This window comes from Lepus europaeus, chromosome X, assembly GCF_033115175.1.
Source record: "Lepus europaeus isolate LE1 chromosome X, mLepTim1.pri, whole genome shotgun sequence".
Classification (NCBI taxonomy): domain Eukaryota; kingdom Metazoa; phylum Chordata; class Mammalia; order Lagomorpha; family Leporidae; genus Lepus; species Lepus europaeus.
The window spans coordinates 60,921,036-60,938,916 of NC_084850.1; the positions used below are offsets into that span (position 1 = coordinate 60,921,036).

General features: G+C 45.2%; 1 protein-coding gene across 1 annotated transcript in view; it reads left to right on the forward strand.

The window, feature by feature from the left end:
• Positions 1-17,881, forward strand: part of SLC25A43 (solute carrier family 25 member 43) — a 46,868-nt gene that overhangs the window by 3,274 nt on the left and 25,713 nt on the right. The window contains exons 2-3 of the mRNA XM_062183542.1: positions 3,922-4,163; positions 8,698-8,870. Coding sequence (XP_062039526.1) covers positions 3,922-4,163; positions 8,698-8,870 — 415 coding nt within the window. The remainder of the gene's footprint in view (positions 1-3,921; positions 4,164-8,697; positions 8,871-17,881) is intronic.

Below are 17,881 nucleotides of genomic sequence, written 5' to 3' on the forward strand. Positions count from 1 at the left end.
GAGGAGGAGCAGGTTTGGAAACACTGGTGCTCTACCAAATCAGACAAGAGTTTAAGATATAGATACCATAGAGCTGGCATAGTGATATAGCCGGTTAGGCCACCACCTAGGACACTAGCATCCTATATGGGCACTAGTTTGAGTCCCAGCTGCTCCCTTTCTGATCTGGCTCCCTGCTAATGTGCCTGGGAAACCAGCAGAGAATGGCCCAAATCTTTGGACCCCTGTACCCATGCAAAAGAGCCAGATGGAGTTCTAGACTCCTGGCTTCGGCCTGGCCCATCCCCAGCCATTGAAGCCATTTGGGGAGTGAACCATCAGATGGAAGATCTCCCCCCAACACACACACCTGTCTGTCACTCTGCCTTTCAAATAAATAAATCTTTTAAAAAAAAAGAGAGAGAGAGAGACCAGGATGATGTCATTGGTGGCCTACCTTGATTCTAAGGGAAAGGATTAGTTGTCCTGTCTCTTATCAGATGGTAGGAGTCTGAGAAAAAAGGATTCCCTGTGACTCTTCTCTTTTATATATTTATCATAAGACCTTACTTCATAAGATGAACTGATACAAGATAGAATTCTTCCTACTTCAAATCATTCAATGAGCCAAGAGCCTATTTCTCATTCAATTGCCCCTGTCACATACTTCCTTGTCTGTTGTCAGGACTGTAAAACTCTCTTATGCCCTATGCTGAGTGCTAGTGCAGTGCCTGGCACATTCAGTAAACAAATCGTGAATTAACTAATGCCCTGGAAGTGGCCAACTGGAATGGGGAATGGGGGGAATGAATGGCATTTCTTTCAGCACTTAAGACTCCACCTTCTACGTTGTTCCAGCTTGCTGCAGACCACCCCTCCAGCCAAGCATTTGCAGTTCCTTTAATTCCCTTGTACCTCCTAAGGTTCCTCTCCAATGTGACTGGCCAGGGGATGCAGTGGGGAGCAACTAGGAAGTATGCAGACACTAAAACTGAGGCACTGGGGAATGGTAGCTTTACTTACCTGCATCTTAAAAGTAGCTGCTTAGAGGCTGGCGCTGCGTTGTAGCGGGTAAAGCTGCTGTCTGCAGTGCTGTCATCCCATATGGGTGCTGGTTCAAGTCTCGGCTACTCCACTTCCAATTCAGCTCTCTGCTATGGCCTGGGAAAGCGGTAGAAGATGGTCCAAGTCCTTGGGCTCCTGCACCCCCGTGGGAGACCCGGAAGAAGCTCCTGGCTTCTGGCTTCGGATCTGCGCAGCTCCAGCTATTGCGGCCACTTGGGGAGTAAACCAGCGGATGGAAGACCTCTCTCTCTCTCTCTCTCTCTCTGCCTCTCTGCCTCTCTGTAACTCTGTCTTTCAAACAAAGAAATAAATCTTTAAAAAAAAAAAGGAGCTGGTTAACTAAAATAACTGTTCCAGTTGAGACAGTTGAGGTGGGATGACAAAGTGAAGTCAAGGTTCTCCTACAGCTTGAAGGAAATGGTTTTGATGCAGAATATTTAGGAGCAAAAAAAAAAAAAACAAAAAACAAACAAACAAAAAGCTGTCCTAGGATGCTTCAGATGGTGGTGGTGGGGGGTGTCTTTCATCTGATGGTTCACTCCCCAATTTGCAGCTATGGCCAGAGCTGCGCTGGTCCGAAGCCAGGAGCCAGGAGCTCCCTCTGGGTCTCCCATGTGGGTGCAGGGGCCCAACACTTGGTCATCTTCTACTGCTTTCCTAGGCCACAGCAGAGAGCTAGATCGGAAGTGGAGCAGCCGGGTCTCGAACTGGCGCCCATATGGTATGCCGGCAGTTCAGGCCACGGCGTTAACCCACTTCGCCACAGCACCAGCCCCCAGACTACTCACTCTTATCATTCAGATGATCCAGGCCTGCTGACAGCTGGAGGAACAGCAAATGCACCTCTTCACCAGAGGTTTGAAAGCCAAAGAACTGGCAATGTTCCCCTCTTTCAAAAGATAAAATACTTCTGTTTGGCCTAGCTCTGTTGACTTACGTTGTAGTCTAAACTGTCACTGTTCCTCTCCTCCTCTCCCTACCCCTACTCTCTGACAAATACTGTTCTTATTTTCCCTCGTTTCTGAACCCTTTTGGATTTTGTTCTCATGAGCAAGAAGGAATAAAATTCCTTTACTTCCTGGCCAGGGAACTTAAAAAGAATCCCCTTAGAATGATTTCTGCCCAGTAGGCTCTTGTGGCTAAGGATGCCCTGCTTCTGAAAGGAGGAATTGTAACAGAGTGGCTTCCATTTTCCATTTGGGAAAGTACTCCCCCCAAGCCATTTTTGGTGAAATTGTAAAAAGAGCAACACAGACTAGATGAGAAAAACTCACGTACCCACATCCCAAATTTGACGGCGTAAATGGTAGACAGTATGAAAGATACTTCAAATATCTCTTTTTTTAATACAAAAAATAAAACATTATAGATAAAGCCCAGTCTCTTCTCTACTTTCCCAGTGGCCTATTTTTACATTTCTTCATGTATATTTTTATCTATGTCTATCCATTAATAATACTGTTTGCAGAATGCATTTTTAAAAAGATTTATTTTATTTATTTGAAAGACAGAGTTACAGAGAGAAGTAGAGACAAGAGAAAGAGAAAGGTCTCCCATCTACTGGTTCACTCCCCAAATGGCCACAACAGCCAGAGCTGAGCTGATCCGAAGCCAGGAGCTTCTTCCAGGTCTCTTACATGGGTGCAGGGGCCCAAGCACTTGGTCATCTTCTACTGCTTTCTGAGGACATAGCAGAGAGCTGGATTGGAAGTGGAGCAGCAGGGACTCAAGCCAGCACCCATATGGGATGCCAACGCTGCAGGTCAAGGCTTTAATCCACTGCACCACAGCATCAGCCCTCCAGAATGAGTTTCTAAGTTAGAGGTTTTCATACACAATAGATCACTCTGTAGGTTGCGGTTTTCACTAGACATTATGCTTTTGTGATTTATCCATGTCGATATATATGTCTGTGCTCATTCATTTTAACCAGATAATATCCATTGTATGATGCTACTGCAATGTATTCTTTCCCCCATCAGTGAACATTTAAGTTGTTCACATTTTTCATACTTACTGACAATGCTGTATATGTTTCCATGTGTACACATGCAAGAATTTCCCTAGGGTGTGCACCTAGAAATGGAATTGCTTGCATAAAGGTAGGTGTTTTTTTTTTTTTTTACAATTTTACTAGCTACTGCAAAGTGGTTGTACCAATTTACATTTCTGCCAGCAGTGGGTGAGAATTCGTTTTTACACATCCTCACCATCACTTGATATTATCAGGCTTTTTAATCTTTGCCAGTCTACTGTGTGAGAAATAGTATCTTGTTATTGTTTGTAGTTGCCATTTTGGGGGGCTAACTAAGTGAGGCTGGCCTCTTATAATCATTAAACCAATACATTTTTTAAATTCAATGACTGGAATGTTCAAAATCAGTGTCTTAAAAAATTTCATTCTTTCCATGTTTCAATGAAACAAAAAGAGTGCATTGCAACTTGGTATTGACCAAGTACTTCTGTGTATTTACATCCCACAGGCAAGCCAAGATTGACATTTATACAGATAAAAGGGGGAACTGCTTAAAGTAAAGTGGGAAGGACTTGGGGTAGATAGAAGAAGGTTGGACAGCGTGATATAAATATAGTAGCATTTAAATGTGTTATTCATCAATACTAGTATGAGGAGACTTCAAAAACTCATGAAAAAAAGAAAGCAAAAGAGAAGTTTACTTTTGTGCAAAAATGTTTTAAATCCATGCATATTTTTATAGTATGTATTTTCCATGACCTTTGTCAAGACCCCTCATACAGTACTATAATAGTCTTTGCTTGCAAAGCACTTCCAATCCTGGAAAATACTTCTAGGAGCATAGAAAACTTGGACACAACCAGTAGCTGATTCCTTTGGGCTTTATCCCTATTTTCTCCCAGGTTTGTCGTGCTGTTCACGGATGATCTAGGCCGTATTTCCCAGTGGAGTTCCATCATGGCTGGGAGTCTCGCAGGCATGGTTTCCACCATTGTGACATATCCTACAGACCTCATCAAAACCCGGTTGATGGTTCAGAATATCCTGGAACCATCTTACAGGGGGCTCCTCCATGCTTTTTCTACTATTTATCAACAGGAAGGGTTCCTGGCCTTTTATCGAGGGGTTTCCCTCACTGTCTTAGGTAAGATGGAATTTTTCACGTTATTCAAGAAAGGGTTGTGTTTTGGTTTTTTTTTATATATATATAGCAATATATCATATACCTACCTTTGTGACAATGTAAATAAGTTTTGCTGAGGCCAAATTGTGTAGACTCAATCTAGATGGAGCCTGTTAGCTTCATATGATTCCACAGCTATAAGCCCCACCACCACCACCAAACTTTGGTCAGTGACATGCCAGGGAGGGGAGTGGGACAGAGAGTGGAGAGCTCAGGGCAAACTGATAGGAAAGCAAACCTAAACACACACCCCTCCCACTGACTGCAGAAGGAGTCTGCAGTGCGCATGCGTACATGTAGGAACACAACTAGGGTTGAGACCATCCATGGTATTTGTGACCTTTGCCAGAACTACACACACATGAGAGGGCTTTTAACAGTTCATGGGAAACGTGCATCATTCTTGTAATTTCATTGTTCCATGAACATTTTGCAGGCACCTGGGGCGGGGGGCAATTGCTAACTCTAGTAGACTGTCACCCTTTATCTGCTATTTGTTGCAGCACTTGATTATATCGATCACCTCTTCCAGCAACTTGGCGTCTGGGACCTCCCTTCCCCAATCACCTGGGTGTCTCCAGCTCTCTGGCAGTTCGTTCTTCTCTGGTCTATCTATCTGGGCCATCTGATATTGCCAGTCCCTAAGTGTTGTTCTTCCCCGAAGCTGCTTCCTTGGCTTCCTTTTCACCCTCTGCTTTAGCTTTCTTCTCACCATACTCTCCATTAGGGAAAGCTAATGGCTTCAATCTGCAACACTGTGCTTTATGACTCCCAATCTCTACCTCATAAATCATAACGACGAACATTTTGGAGGGTGCTTACTGTGTGCCAGGAACTGTGCTGAGTGCTTTGCATCCAGTTTCTCAGTTAAGCCTCATTGTATTTTACTTCTTCAAGTCTGATTTTTAATTGACACATAATCATTGTACATATTTGCAATGTGCCATGTGATGTTTCAATGCATGTAAATATTGTATCATGTTAAAATCAGGGTACCTAGCGTGTCACCTCAAACAACTATCATTTCTTTGTGGTGAAAATAGTCAAAATGCTCTCTTCTAGCAATTTTGAAGTACATAACACGTTATGTGCAGTCACTCTACTGTGCAATAAAATACTAGAACCTATTCCTCCTATAGCTAACTGTAACTTTGTACCCATTGACCAACCTCTAAAGGTCTGATTTTACAGACCAGGTTAGGGAAGCAAAGCGACTTACTCAAGGTCGCATAAATAGAAAATAGGAGAACCTATATCACTATATCACTCCAGAGCCCTGGCTTTCAGCTACTGGCTTATACCAATTTTCAATGGCAGAATGAGAACCTGTTATTGGACACCTTGTAAGTGTCCATGCTGCCTAGGCACATCGATCGCAAGATGCACTCAGCGTCCTCATTCGACTCCCACCTCCTCTTCTGTGTCCTCTAATGAATGAGACCACCTTTCTTTCACCCAGAGAAGCCTCAGGATCTCTTCAACTCCTCCTCTCCCTCCATTTCTGTCAGGCACCAAATCCTGTCACTGTGACCTCTTCTAATTCTCAAGTCTGGCCCTTCTTCTCCGTGCTCATCTCCTCTGTCCTGTCTCACGCCCTCATCACCTGTCCTGTAGACCCTTGCAACTCACATTCATAGTTTCAGGCTGCCATCCGCTCCCAGCATGGGGCCTCTCCTGCCCCAGCTGGCCCTGCACGCTGCTGCCACGCTGGAGGGACCTTTCCACGTGCACTATGATTGTTTCACTGGTTTCCTTAAAAGCTTTCAGTGACCCCTTCTGGGCTGTGGCAGAAAGCCCAAATTCCTTCTGGCATGCCCCTCCCCACCCCAGTCTATCCTACTTCATCTCCTGCCACACCTCCACCTGCTCTCTTTCTCCAGCCACACACAAAAAACTCCTGCCAATGCCACTCCTTCTGTGCATGCTGTTCCCTCCACTTGCACTGCCTTTCCGCTCTCACTGTCTGATGAATTCCTACTCATTCCTCAAGTCCGGTTCTAGAGTCTACCCTTCTGTCAAGTTCTTCCTGACCGCCCCCAGGCAAAATTAATCCCGCGGATCTCTGTGTACCCAAAGTATTTTGTATAGCACCCTATTCTGGCACACATATGGGGCTATACTTAGCAGTTTCTCCTGGCTGTCTCCTTCCCGAGATGGTGAGCATCTCCAGGAATTAGCCTGCTCCTCTTTGTATCCCCAGCACCCAGCATAGGGCCCAGCACATAGCATAAGCTCCCCAGATGTTTTCTAAATGAAGGTAAATGGGAGAATTGTGAGTCATTGTAAACATATGTTCTCTAAATAAATACAGCCACATATTGCTTAATGGCGGAGACCTGTTCTGAGAAATTCAGCACTAGACAGTTTCATCACTGTGCCAACATCATCAAGTGTGCTTACACAAACTTAGATGATGTAGGTCAGTCACTCGATGTGGACTCTTTTTTTTTTTTTTTAAAGATTATTTATTTGAAAGGCAGAGTGACGCAGAGAGAGGGAGAGACGAGAGAGAAAGAGATCTTCTTTCCACTAGTTGCTGAAATGGCCACAAAGACTAGGCCTGGACCAAGCCAAAGCCACAAGCCAGGAACACCATCTCTGTCTCCTAAATGGGTGGCAGGGGCCCAAGTACTCAGGCCATCTGCTGCTGCTTTTCCAGGCACACTAGCAGGAATGCTGGATCAGAAGCAGAGCAGCCAGGACTGGTGCTCCAATGTGGGATGCCAGTGTTGCAGGCAGTGGCTTAATATTACTGTGCCACAACACCAGTCCCTTGATGTCTCTTGATGAAATCATGAGACACAATAAACACAGGATGTATGAAGTGGCTGCTGGCATAACATGGCACACTGTTTCACAGTAAACTTTTAAAAAAAAAAAGATTATTTGAAAGGCAGAGTTACAGAGAGAGAGAGGTAGAGGCAGATCTTCCATCTACTGGTTCACTCTCCAAATGGTCTCAACAGCCAGGGCTGGGCCAGACTGAAGCCAGGAGCCAGGAGCTTCTTCTGGGTCTCCCATGTGGGAGCAGAGGCCCTAGCTCTTGGGCCATTGTCCACTGCTTTCCCAGGCCAGAGCAGAGAGCTGGGTTGGAAGAGGAGCAGCCGAGATTCAAACTGGCACCCATATGGGACGCCTGGCATCGCAGGCGGCAGCTTTACCTTTTATGCCACAGCTCCAGCCCCTGTAAACTTTTTTTTTGTAAGTAGAAGTACCCATACACACACTATCTAGATGCCATAATGAACATCTTGTTACAATTAATGTTTTATACTCAAAAATCCCAATAAAAAATACAGTAACTATATCAGCCAGTAACAGGCATTTATTATCATTATCACATACTGTGTTCTGCACACAATTGAGTGTGTAATACTTTCAGCTGACTGACAGCACAGTAGGTTTGTGTACACCAGGATCACCACAAACATCCAAATAACGTATTGCACTATGATGTCACTCGGAATGTTTCAGTTCCATTATAATCATATGGCACTGCTGTCATGTATGTGGTCTATTACTGACCAAAACATAACTGCATTGCATTTTTCTAAGCAACCTTATGTGTGTTATCTTCCCTTTTATATATCATTTTGAGGGAGAAATCTAGCCCCTCTATAAAATGAAGATGGTCCCTGAAGTTTCTGGAAGTTTATGAAAGTGCCACCTTCTACATTACTTGCTCAACATCATAATTACTAGAAAGAGTAGGAAAGCACACAGTGTAGGATGCTCACTGGGCCCTGATATGGCTGTGCCATTTTCAAATGCAAGGTCAGGACATTTCCCTCTTCTCTCACCACTCAAAGTCTCTCACTTTCCAGTTTTCGTAGAATGTTTCATTCTTAGCTAGAAAAAAAAGTCCTTCCTAGTCCCCAAACTTGCTTAGGTGCTTCCCATTAACTTTTTTCTTGGGAGTGATTTTTTTTCCCAACATTAGGTGTTTGGTTGTTGGTTTTTGGTTTTTTTTTTTGTTTTTTTTTTGTTTTTTTTTACATTTCAAACACCCAGAACAATTAAGAGAATTGTAAACACACATACATAGACCCACCATTTAGATGCTACAAATTAGTGTTTTGCTTTATGACATATTTATCCATCTATTCATTGCTCTAGCCATTCATCAATCCATCTCTTTTTGGACAAAGATGTCAGTGTAAGGTGTGAACATTAGTACACTTCACCCCTAAACCCTTCAATGTTTGTGTCATTAACTGGAGTTCAGTATTTGTTTATGATTCTTTTTAAAGCATAATGTATGTGAAGTACACATATCTTTAGAGAACCATTTGATGCATTTTGACAAATAAGAAAACCCCTATCAAAATACAGTACATTATCACTCTCAGAAGTTCCCTCATCCTCCTTCAGTTGGATCAGTGTTTGCAAGGCCAGAATCCCAGCTGATTATTGCCAGGCTCCCCTGCAGACATTTCTGTTCTCATGCCACTGTTTTCCCAGAGGCATCAGCAGTGTCTCCGGCCTTGCCTTGCAGGTGCTCTTCCGTTCTCTGCTGGTTCCCTTCTGGTCTACATGAACCTGGAGAAAATCTGGAATGGACCCCGCGATCGGTTCTCTGTCCTGCAGAACTTTGCCAATGTCTGCCTGGCTGCGGTGGTCACACAGACCATCTCCTTTCCCTTTGACACCGTCAAGAGAAAGATGCAGGTGAGGAGCTGGGGTGAGGGGATGCCTTGGAATGCTTGTGACCGGGTAGCAGAAGCAAAATTACCCTGAAGGAAGCCAAGTTGCCAAGGAGTTGGTGACTGCTCATACAAATACAACGCAAACCCCTACTCCATGGCATTTCCGCTGCTAACCACAGGGCTATTGGCTGGGGTTCAAGCTGCTCTTCATCCCAGTACTCTGTTTTCTTTTATAAAGCCTTCAGGTGAGGCCCCTCTTCTTTCTTGCTGGTTGCAACACTAGTGATTCTCCCTCCTCCAAGACCAGCAGGTGGGTAGAACAAGCCCAGCTGCCCGCCAGCCCTCCCTCTCTCCCCCTCCCCCTCCCCCTCCCCCTCCCCCTCCCCCTCCCCCTCCCTCTCCCTCTCCCTCTCTTAGGAGTGAAGATGCAGTACTCTGGCTTTCTTCCCTGCACCTCACCTCATTGGAACTTGCAGGCTAGAACTCACATAAGCCAGGAACTACAGCTTAACAAGGGTCCGGTAGCCTCTGACTCCCCTGCTGAGGAAGTAACTGCATTTAAAATGCATCTCCCTAGGCCAGCGCCATGGCTTAACAGGCTAATCCTCCGCCTTGCGGCACCAGCACACCATGTTCTAGTCCCAGTTGGGGCGCCGGATTCTATCCCAGTTGCCCCTCTTCCAGACCAGCTCTCTGCTATGGCCTGGGAAGGCAGTGGAGGATGGCCCAAGTCCTTGGGCCCCTGTACCCACGTGGGAGACCAGGAGAAGCACCTGGCTCCTGCCTTCGGATCAGCGAGATGCGCCGGCCACAGCGGCCATTGGAGGGTGAACCAATGGCAAAAAGGAAGACCTTTCTCTCTGTCTCTCTCTCTCTCACTATCCACTCTGCCTGTCAAAAAAATAAATAAATAAAAAGTAAAAAAATAAATAAAATAAAATAAAATGCATCTCCCTAGGGAACTCATCTTTTCTCTAGTGAGCACAGAGGCAAAAGCCTATTAACCAGAGGCTTCAAAATGAGTAATTGGCTTAGCCTAGAAGAAGCCCATTTTGATAAAAAGAAAAAAATCAAACTGGTTCAATAAGATCACGGGAGTCACAGCCACATCGTACAGTGGGAGCAGGCTCAGAATCCAAGGCTGAGGCCTTGTGTCTTCCCTTAACCCTGCTCACTCCCTTAACATTCTACTTCTGTAGGTTCCCCTGGCTCTCTGGCCTCTTCTGCACAAATCTCGATTCATGCAATTGCTATTTCCCTGAAGAGCTATATGGAAATTAATTTCAGATCAGTTAAATCCAATGTTAAAAAAATCAGCTTTTGCTGACTTTGTTGTCCTTTGTTCTTTCCTTTTTTAAAAAGATTTATTTATTTATTTGAGGCAGAGAGACAGAGAGATCTTCCATCCACTGGCCCATTCCCCAAATAGCTGCAACAGCCGGAGCTGGGCCAATCCAAAGCCAGGAGCCTGAAGCTTCTTCCAGGTCTCCTATGTGGGTACAGGGGCCCAAGGACTTGGAACATCTTTCACTACTTTCCGAGGCCATAGCAGAGAGCTGGATTGGAAGTGGAGCAGGTGGGACTTGAACCGGCGCCCATATGGGATGCCAGCACTTCAGGCAGAGGCTTTATCTGCTACTCCACAGTGCAGGCCCCTGATAACTTTGTTTCTCATGTGGCTCTCACTTGTGCATCTGCTTTTTCAATGCTTCTTCCCTATCCCACTCCCAAGTCCCCTCCCTAGTACTCTTGGCTAGTCTGGGCCATCACTTACCCCAGCACTATAAAAACCTGCAGGTAGGTTAAACAAATGTAAATATACATCACTACAACACTCAAGTCTGCCAGCACCAATCCATGAAATTTTCATCTGTCTGGGTTCATGTGCAAATAGATAAATAACTGTCATATTGTTATAATTGTAGTATAGGTACAAATTTAGAGCCTGCTAATGCATGCTTCTTTATGTAAAAGACATTTCTAATTTTAAAAGTAATACACATGGGGCTGATGCTGTGACAAAGCAGGTTAAGCTGCCACATGGGATGCCTATATCTCATATCAGAGTGCATAGGATCAAGTCCTGCCTCTGCTTCTGATCCAGCTTCCTGCTAATGCACCTGAGAAGGCAGTAGGTGACAGCTCAATACTTGGGTTCCTGCCATCCATGTGGGAGACCCTGATGGAGTTCCTGTCTCCTTCTGAGCCCCAGCTGTTATGGATATTTGGGGATGTCCAAACACCCATTTATTTTCCAGCAGATGGAAAAATCTCTCTTTCTCTCTCCCTTTGTCTTTCCTTCTCTACCTACCTTTCAAATAAACAAAGTGTCACTCTGCCTTTCAAATAAATAAAACTTAAAAAGAGTAATATATATACCATATTTTTAAAATTTTATGCAATTATACCTATTATTATTGTTTTTATTTCTAACTTTGCTTTTCTGCTTATAAATCATTTTTTTTAGAAAGAGAGGGAGGGAGAGGGAGGGAGAGGGAGGGAGAGGGAGGGAGGGAAAGAGAGTGAGAGGGAGTGTGTGTGTGTGAGAGAGAGAAAGTGTTTCTTTTATTATTATTATTATTATTATTATTATTATTATTATTTTGACAGGCAGAGTGGACAGTGTGAGAGAGAGAGACAGAAAGAAAGGTCTTTCTTTGCTGTTGGTTCACCATCCAATGGCCACCATGGCTGGCGCGCTGTGGCTGGTGCACTTCGCTGATCCAAAGGCAGGAACCAGGTGCTTATCCTGGTCTCCCATGCGGGTGCAGGGCCCAAGCACTTGGGCCATCCTCCACTGCACTCCCAGGCCACAGCAGAGAGCTGGCCTAGAAGAGGGGCAACCAGGACAGAATCCGGTGCCCCGACCGGGACTAGAACCCGGTGTGCCTACGCCACAGGCAGAGGATTAGCCTATTGAGCCACAGCACCGGCCCTGCTTATAAATCGTATCCCATCCCACAATCCTATGGTTATTTGCTTTTCTGCTTATAAATCGTATCCCATCCCACAATCCTATGGTTATTCACTTATATGTTCTTTAAATATCTTTTGTTATACTTTTAAAGATGTATTTATTTGAAAGGCAGAATGATAAGAGATGGAGGGAAAGACACAGAGGGAGATATTTTCCATCTGCTGGTTCTCTTCCCCAAATGCTCACAACAGCCAGGGCTGGCCTAGGCCAAAGCCAGGAGCCTGGAACTCCAACTGAGTCTCCCATGTGGGTGACCACATGTACATTAGCAGGAAGCTGGATAGCAAGTGAAGTAGCCGGGAATTGAACCGGCATTCCAACATAGTTTGTGGGTGTTCCAAGTGGTGTTTATTCTGCTGTACCACAACACCAGTCCCTTTTGGTATAAATTTTACAATTAACATTTTAATACCTTTAGAATTTAACTAGTGGCCGGCGCCACGGCTCACTAGGCTAATCCTCCGCCTGCGGCGCCGGCGCCGGCACCCCAGGTTCTAGTCCCGGTCGGGGCGCCAGATTCTGTCCCGGTTGCTCCTCTTCCAGGCCAGCTCTCTGCTATGGCCCCGGGAAGGCAGTGGAGGATGGCCCAGGTCCTTGGGCCCTGCACCCGCATGGGAGACCAGGAGAAGCACCTGGCTCCTGGCAACACGCCGGCCGTAGCGGCCATTTGGTGGGTGAACCAATGGAAAAGGAAGACCTTTCTCTCTCTCTCTCACTGTCTAACTCTGCCTGTCCAAAAAGAAAGAATTTAACTAGTATGTGATGTGAAAAAATCCTCTAACTTTTAACAAATAGTTTACCAATTGGTTAAGCACCATATTTTGAATAATCTTTGTTTTTGCCACTTCTTTGTGATGCAGCTTTCATCACATAGTAAGTGTTTCTGTATCTTCTATGGTCTCTATCCCCAGGCTACATATTCTATTCTGTTCTGTTCTGTTGATATGTCAGTCTGTTCTTAGGTCAGTACTGTAACTGTTTCAATTACTGTAACTTTATAATACTTTTTAACTCTCATCTCTCTTATTTGCAACATTTCTATGATTAGCCTGTCATATGTCCTTCTGGCAAATTTTAGAATTGCCTTGTGATTAGGGTTGGGATTATATTTTTTTAAAGATATATTTATTTATTTAAAAGTCAGAGTTACACAGAGAGAGAAGGAGAGGCAGAGAAAGAGGTGTCTTCCATCCACTGGTTCACTTCCCAATTGGCCGCAATGGCCAGAGCTGAGCCTATTCAAAGCCAGGAGCCACAGCAGAGAGCCAGATCAGGAGTGGAGCAACCGGGACATGAATCCGTGCTCATATGGGATGCTGGCACTGTAGGCAGTGACTTTACCCACTACACCACAGAGCCGGCCCCAAAATATTCCGTTTTTTCTTCAGGAGCATGATATATCTCTTCTTTACTTTGTGATTGCCAATGTCCAATCTTTTTGGTATACTCAAATGGCAATTTCATATGGTTCAACCTTTAGAAAAGTTGCTTTTATTTATATGGTATTCATTTTCTTCCTTAAAAAGATACCTTCTTTGAAAAGAAAAGCTGGGCAGAGGAGGGATAGGAAGAAGGTATAACATATGAGGCTACTTCCCAAAGTTTGTGGAAAATGGAATTAAAAGATAAGTTTATTTTGATGTTAAAAAATTTGAAATCCATGCATATTTTTCATAATTTGTATTTCCTATGAACTTTTTGAAGACCCTTCATACTACATTTTTTTATTCATTAAAAAAGATCCTAGCCTTAAGACTTTCTCACTGCCATGGGCATCTTTCCAGCACTTTCTGGAGTGTTATTTATACATAATTCAAGGTTTGGTGAGCTCAGCTTCTTCCCCTTTGGTCCAAAACTAGGCCTTTGAGCCTGGGTGTGAGGATAGGGTCTAGAGCTAGTCGGTGAGAAAGGGTTTCAGATGAAGTTCAATGACTTCTAAATGTGAGGTTGAGTGGTATTAGTCATCTTTCTCCATCAGTCTTTAACTTTCCTTTCTCTTCATGGGAGCTTGAATAATTACACCCCATGCCATACTAGATTACTTGTATATCCTTACCATAGCAATCTACTACAAATCAGAGTGAGATACACTAGAAGTGGGTATGTGAAGGTAATTCTGATCAGCTTTACCCCTTGTGTGGAAACTTTCTAGATAATGCATATACAGAGCTTCAAGAAAAAGCTTTCAAGTAAATTCAAAGTCATAATGGTTGTGAAAAAAAAAACCTGAAGTAATTGTGCTGTATTCACAAAATAGGATCAGCATCTAATTATGAATAACATCATAAATGTCATGTAAGGACCGGTGCCGCCATAGCTCAATAGGCTAATCCTCTACCTGCGGCGCCGGCACACCAGGTTCTAGTCCCGGTCGGGGCACCAGATTCTGTCCCAGTTGCCCCTCTTCCAGTCCAGCTCTCTGCTGTGGCCCAGGAGTGCAGTGGAGGATGGCCCAAGTGCTTGGGCCCTGCACCCCATGGGAGACCAGGAGAAGCACCTGGCTCCTGCCTTCGGATCAGCGCAGTGCGCCGGCCATAGCGCACCGGCCTCAGCGGCCATTTGGAGGGTGAACCAACGGCAAAGGAAGACCTTTCTCTCTGTCTCTCTCTCTCTCACTGTACACTCTGCATGTCAAAAAAAAAGTCATGTAAAGATATAGAAAGTAAATTCTTGAGGTTGCAGTCAAAGTGTTATTTCACAGGGGTTAATAAACATAATATCATGTCCACTCTATATTAAAAAGTATTTAAGCCTAAGACAACCACAGACTGCTTCTTAAGTGTAAACATGGCATTGTCTTTACTGACCATTAGATGTCGCTGCAGTAAATAGAGAGTACCTGCACACGCCGAGGGTATTGGAGCCTGTAGTTCAGTGATCTCTGTCCAGTTCCTAACCTTATAATCCCTCCTTGAAATCCATCTTCAGCTTGGAGGATAAGGAGCCTTGAAACAACAGGCTTAACCCTAAAGTTGTTGTTGTTCCTAAAAAGTAAACAATGCAAGTTCACCAGGTAGAGAGTGCTTTAAAAACAGCCTGCTCCCAGTGGAGCAGGCAGGGTTTGCCAGCAGAATTTGTAATGAGGAACCTCTGCAGGGCAGCCAGGCTGCTGTGGCCTGAACACACTTAATGGTGCCATTTGTATTCCTTTGGCTTTCTCATTGTACTGCCCATCATGAAGCAAATCAATGACAGGTGTTCGGCAGATAACCAACTGGACAGGGAATTTTGCTTAACCTCTACACTGACTGGCCCCTTTGTCTGACTGTCTCATTCTCCTACTATGCATTTATCCAGATACACACACGTGCACACACACACATACAATCTGCCCATTTAATGCCACATCAGGTTGGAACTCTTGTGAATATTAATGACAGTAATCAGAAGTCTTGTTTAGCCACCTGAGCCCTTCCTTCACCATGCTTACACTCATTTTATTCCCTTTTCTTTTTCTTGCCTTGGCTCCTAGCTGGCATGCTAGACAGTGGAGAGGTAAATTATGCACGTGCATGTTTTGATGGAAGGGTTTCTGGTGAGAAGGGGGTAGATCAGTCTTGCACACAAATGGAATGAGGTGCTCCCCACCTGGTGTGCTTTCCCAGGCCCAAAGACCACCCTGCCTGAAATCTCCTTCTCTACATTTCAGTGCATTTTGGCTCAAGCTATTCCAGGTACAACCTGGCCCTTTTATCTTTGTATCTCACATACCTGGACAGACTGGCAGCATTTAGTGAATTGCGACAACAAATAGGAAGAGTAAAATACTGTCAGAGATTAATTTTTTATGATTAACCTGTGGGCTTCTAATAAGGACCACAGATTCCTAAAGAAAGGGTTCTCTAGACAGGTGCATATGGAAGACAGAGGGGGACAGGCTGGGAATACTGCCCGGAAAATGCAAGAAACATCTGGGATCATGGAAGCCTTAGAATCTGCTAGGCCTTCTGAGAGGATTGGGCATCAGGCCCAAGCTTGGTTCCCCCATGGCTCTGCTTGACACCCTCCCCCGTTGCCCATATCAGTGTCTCCATTTCGTCAAATATAAAACCAAGTCTCAGCCTGTTGCTTTATTCCCTACACGGACTTTGACCCCTACTCTGTGGCTCACAAGGTAAGCAGGATTGGGCCAGGTCAGCATTTGAACTGAAAGCATCTAAGATGAAGGACAAAGGTGGCATCTGAGTGGCACCGCTGACTGAGCAGAATACAGATGGTTGGTGCATAAACAGAGGCCCTAGCCTGCTCAGAGAGAGGCCAAGTCCACCCGAGATGCTTACCACCTTGAGCTGCCTTGGCTGAACTGGACATAGTGGCTTGGTCACTCATCCCTGTCATGTTTTCTCCTGCTCAAATCCACTTCCACATCTTCAGCCCTGACCTCCCACCTGAGCCTATGGCACTTCCACTGTTACCTCAGATTTAATATGTATCAAACTGAGTTCCCTTGCCCCTAAAACTTTCTTCCCAGAGTTTTGCATTTCGATACCATCATTGCCCCAGTTACCCAGGCTCAAAATCCAGAAGTTACTAAGATTTATTTATTTGAAAGAGTTACAGAGGAGCAGAGGCAGAGAGAGAGAGAGAGAGAGAGAGAGAGAGATTTTCCATCCTCTGATTCACTCCCCAAATGGCTGCAATGGCCAGGGCCCAAAGCCAGGAGCCAGGAGCTTCTTCCTGGTCTCCCACATGGGTGTAGGGGCCCAAGCACTTGGACCATCTGCTGCTGCTTTTCCCAGGTGCATTAGCAGGGAGCTGGATCAGAAGTGGAGCAGCCAGGGCTTGAACCAACACCCATAAGGAATGCTGGGCCTGCAGATGGTGGCTTTACCAGTGCTGTGCCACAGCACTGGCCCCGAGAAGTTGTATTTGACTGTTCTCACCCCCTGTCAGCCTTGAGAACACTTGCTTCTTCATTCCTAATGCTCCCACACTGGTCTTTTTGTCACTGACCCCTGACCTAATCTAGGACCTTATCAGGTCATTCCTAGGCTATTACAGTAATCCTTTAATTGGTCTCCAGGATTTAAAAAACTTTTTCTTTTAATTATTTGTTGGAGAGGCAGAGAAAGGGAGGGAGGGAGGGAAGGGGGAGAGAGACACACACACAGAGACAGAGAGACAGAGATGGAGATAGAGATGGAAAAAGAGCTGGCCCATCTACTGGTTCATTGCAAAATGCCTGGATCAGTCAGGGCTGAAATCAGGGAGCCAGGAAGTCAATTCAGGTCTCCCACGTGGGTGACAGGAATGCAGTTACTTGAGGTATTGCTGCTGCTTTCCAGGGAAGCATTACAGACAGCTGAAGTCATGGGTTGGAGCAGGATGCAGAATCCAGATACTCCTATATGACAGGAAGGCATTGCTTTTTTTAATTTCAATTTTTAATTAGTTCTTAACAGATTCAATATGACACACAGAGAAAGACAAAGATAGACACAGAGGGGCCTGTGCTGTGGCGCAGTGGGTTAACGCCCTGGCCTGAAACGCCGGCATCCCATATGTGCGCTGGTTCGGGACCTGGCTGCTCCACTTCCGATCTGGCTCTCTGCTGTGGCCTGGGAAACCAGTAGAAGATGGCCCGGGTCCTTGGGCTCCTGCGCCCATGTGTGAGACCTGGAAGGAGCTCCTGGCTCCTGGCTTCGGATCGGCACAGCTCCAGCCATTGTGGCCAATTGGGAAGTGAACCATCGGATGGAAGATTCTCTCTCTCTCTCTCTCTCTCTCTCTCTCTCTCTCTCTCTCTGCCTCTCCTCTCTCTGTGTAACTCTGACTTTCAAATAAATAAATCTTTTATTAATAAAAAAAGAAGATAATGAGGGGCTGGCACTGTGGCATATTGGGTAAAGCCGTTGCCTGCAGTGCCGGCATCCCATATGGGTGCCAGTTCGAGTCCTGGCTGCTGCACTTCTGATCCAGCTCTCTGCTCTGGCCTGGGAAAGTAGTAGAAGGACCCCTGCACCTGTGTGGGAGACCCAGAGGAAGCTCCTGGCTCCTGTGGCCAATTGAGGAGAGAACCAATGGGTAGAAAACCTCTCTCTATCTCTCTGCCTCTC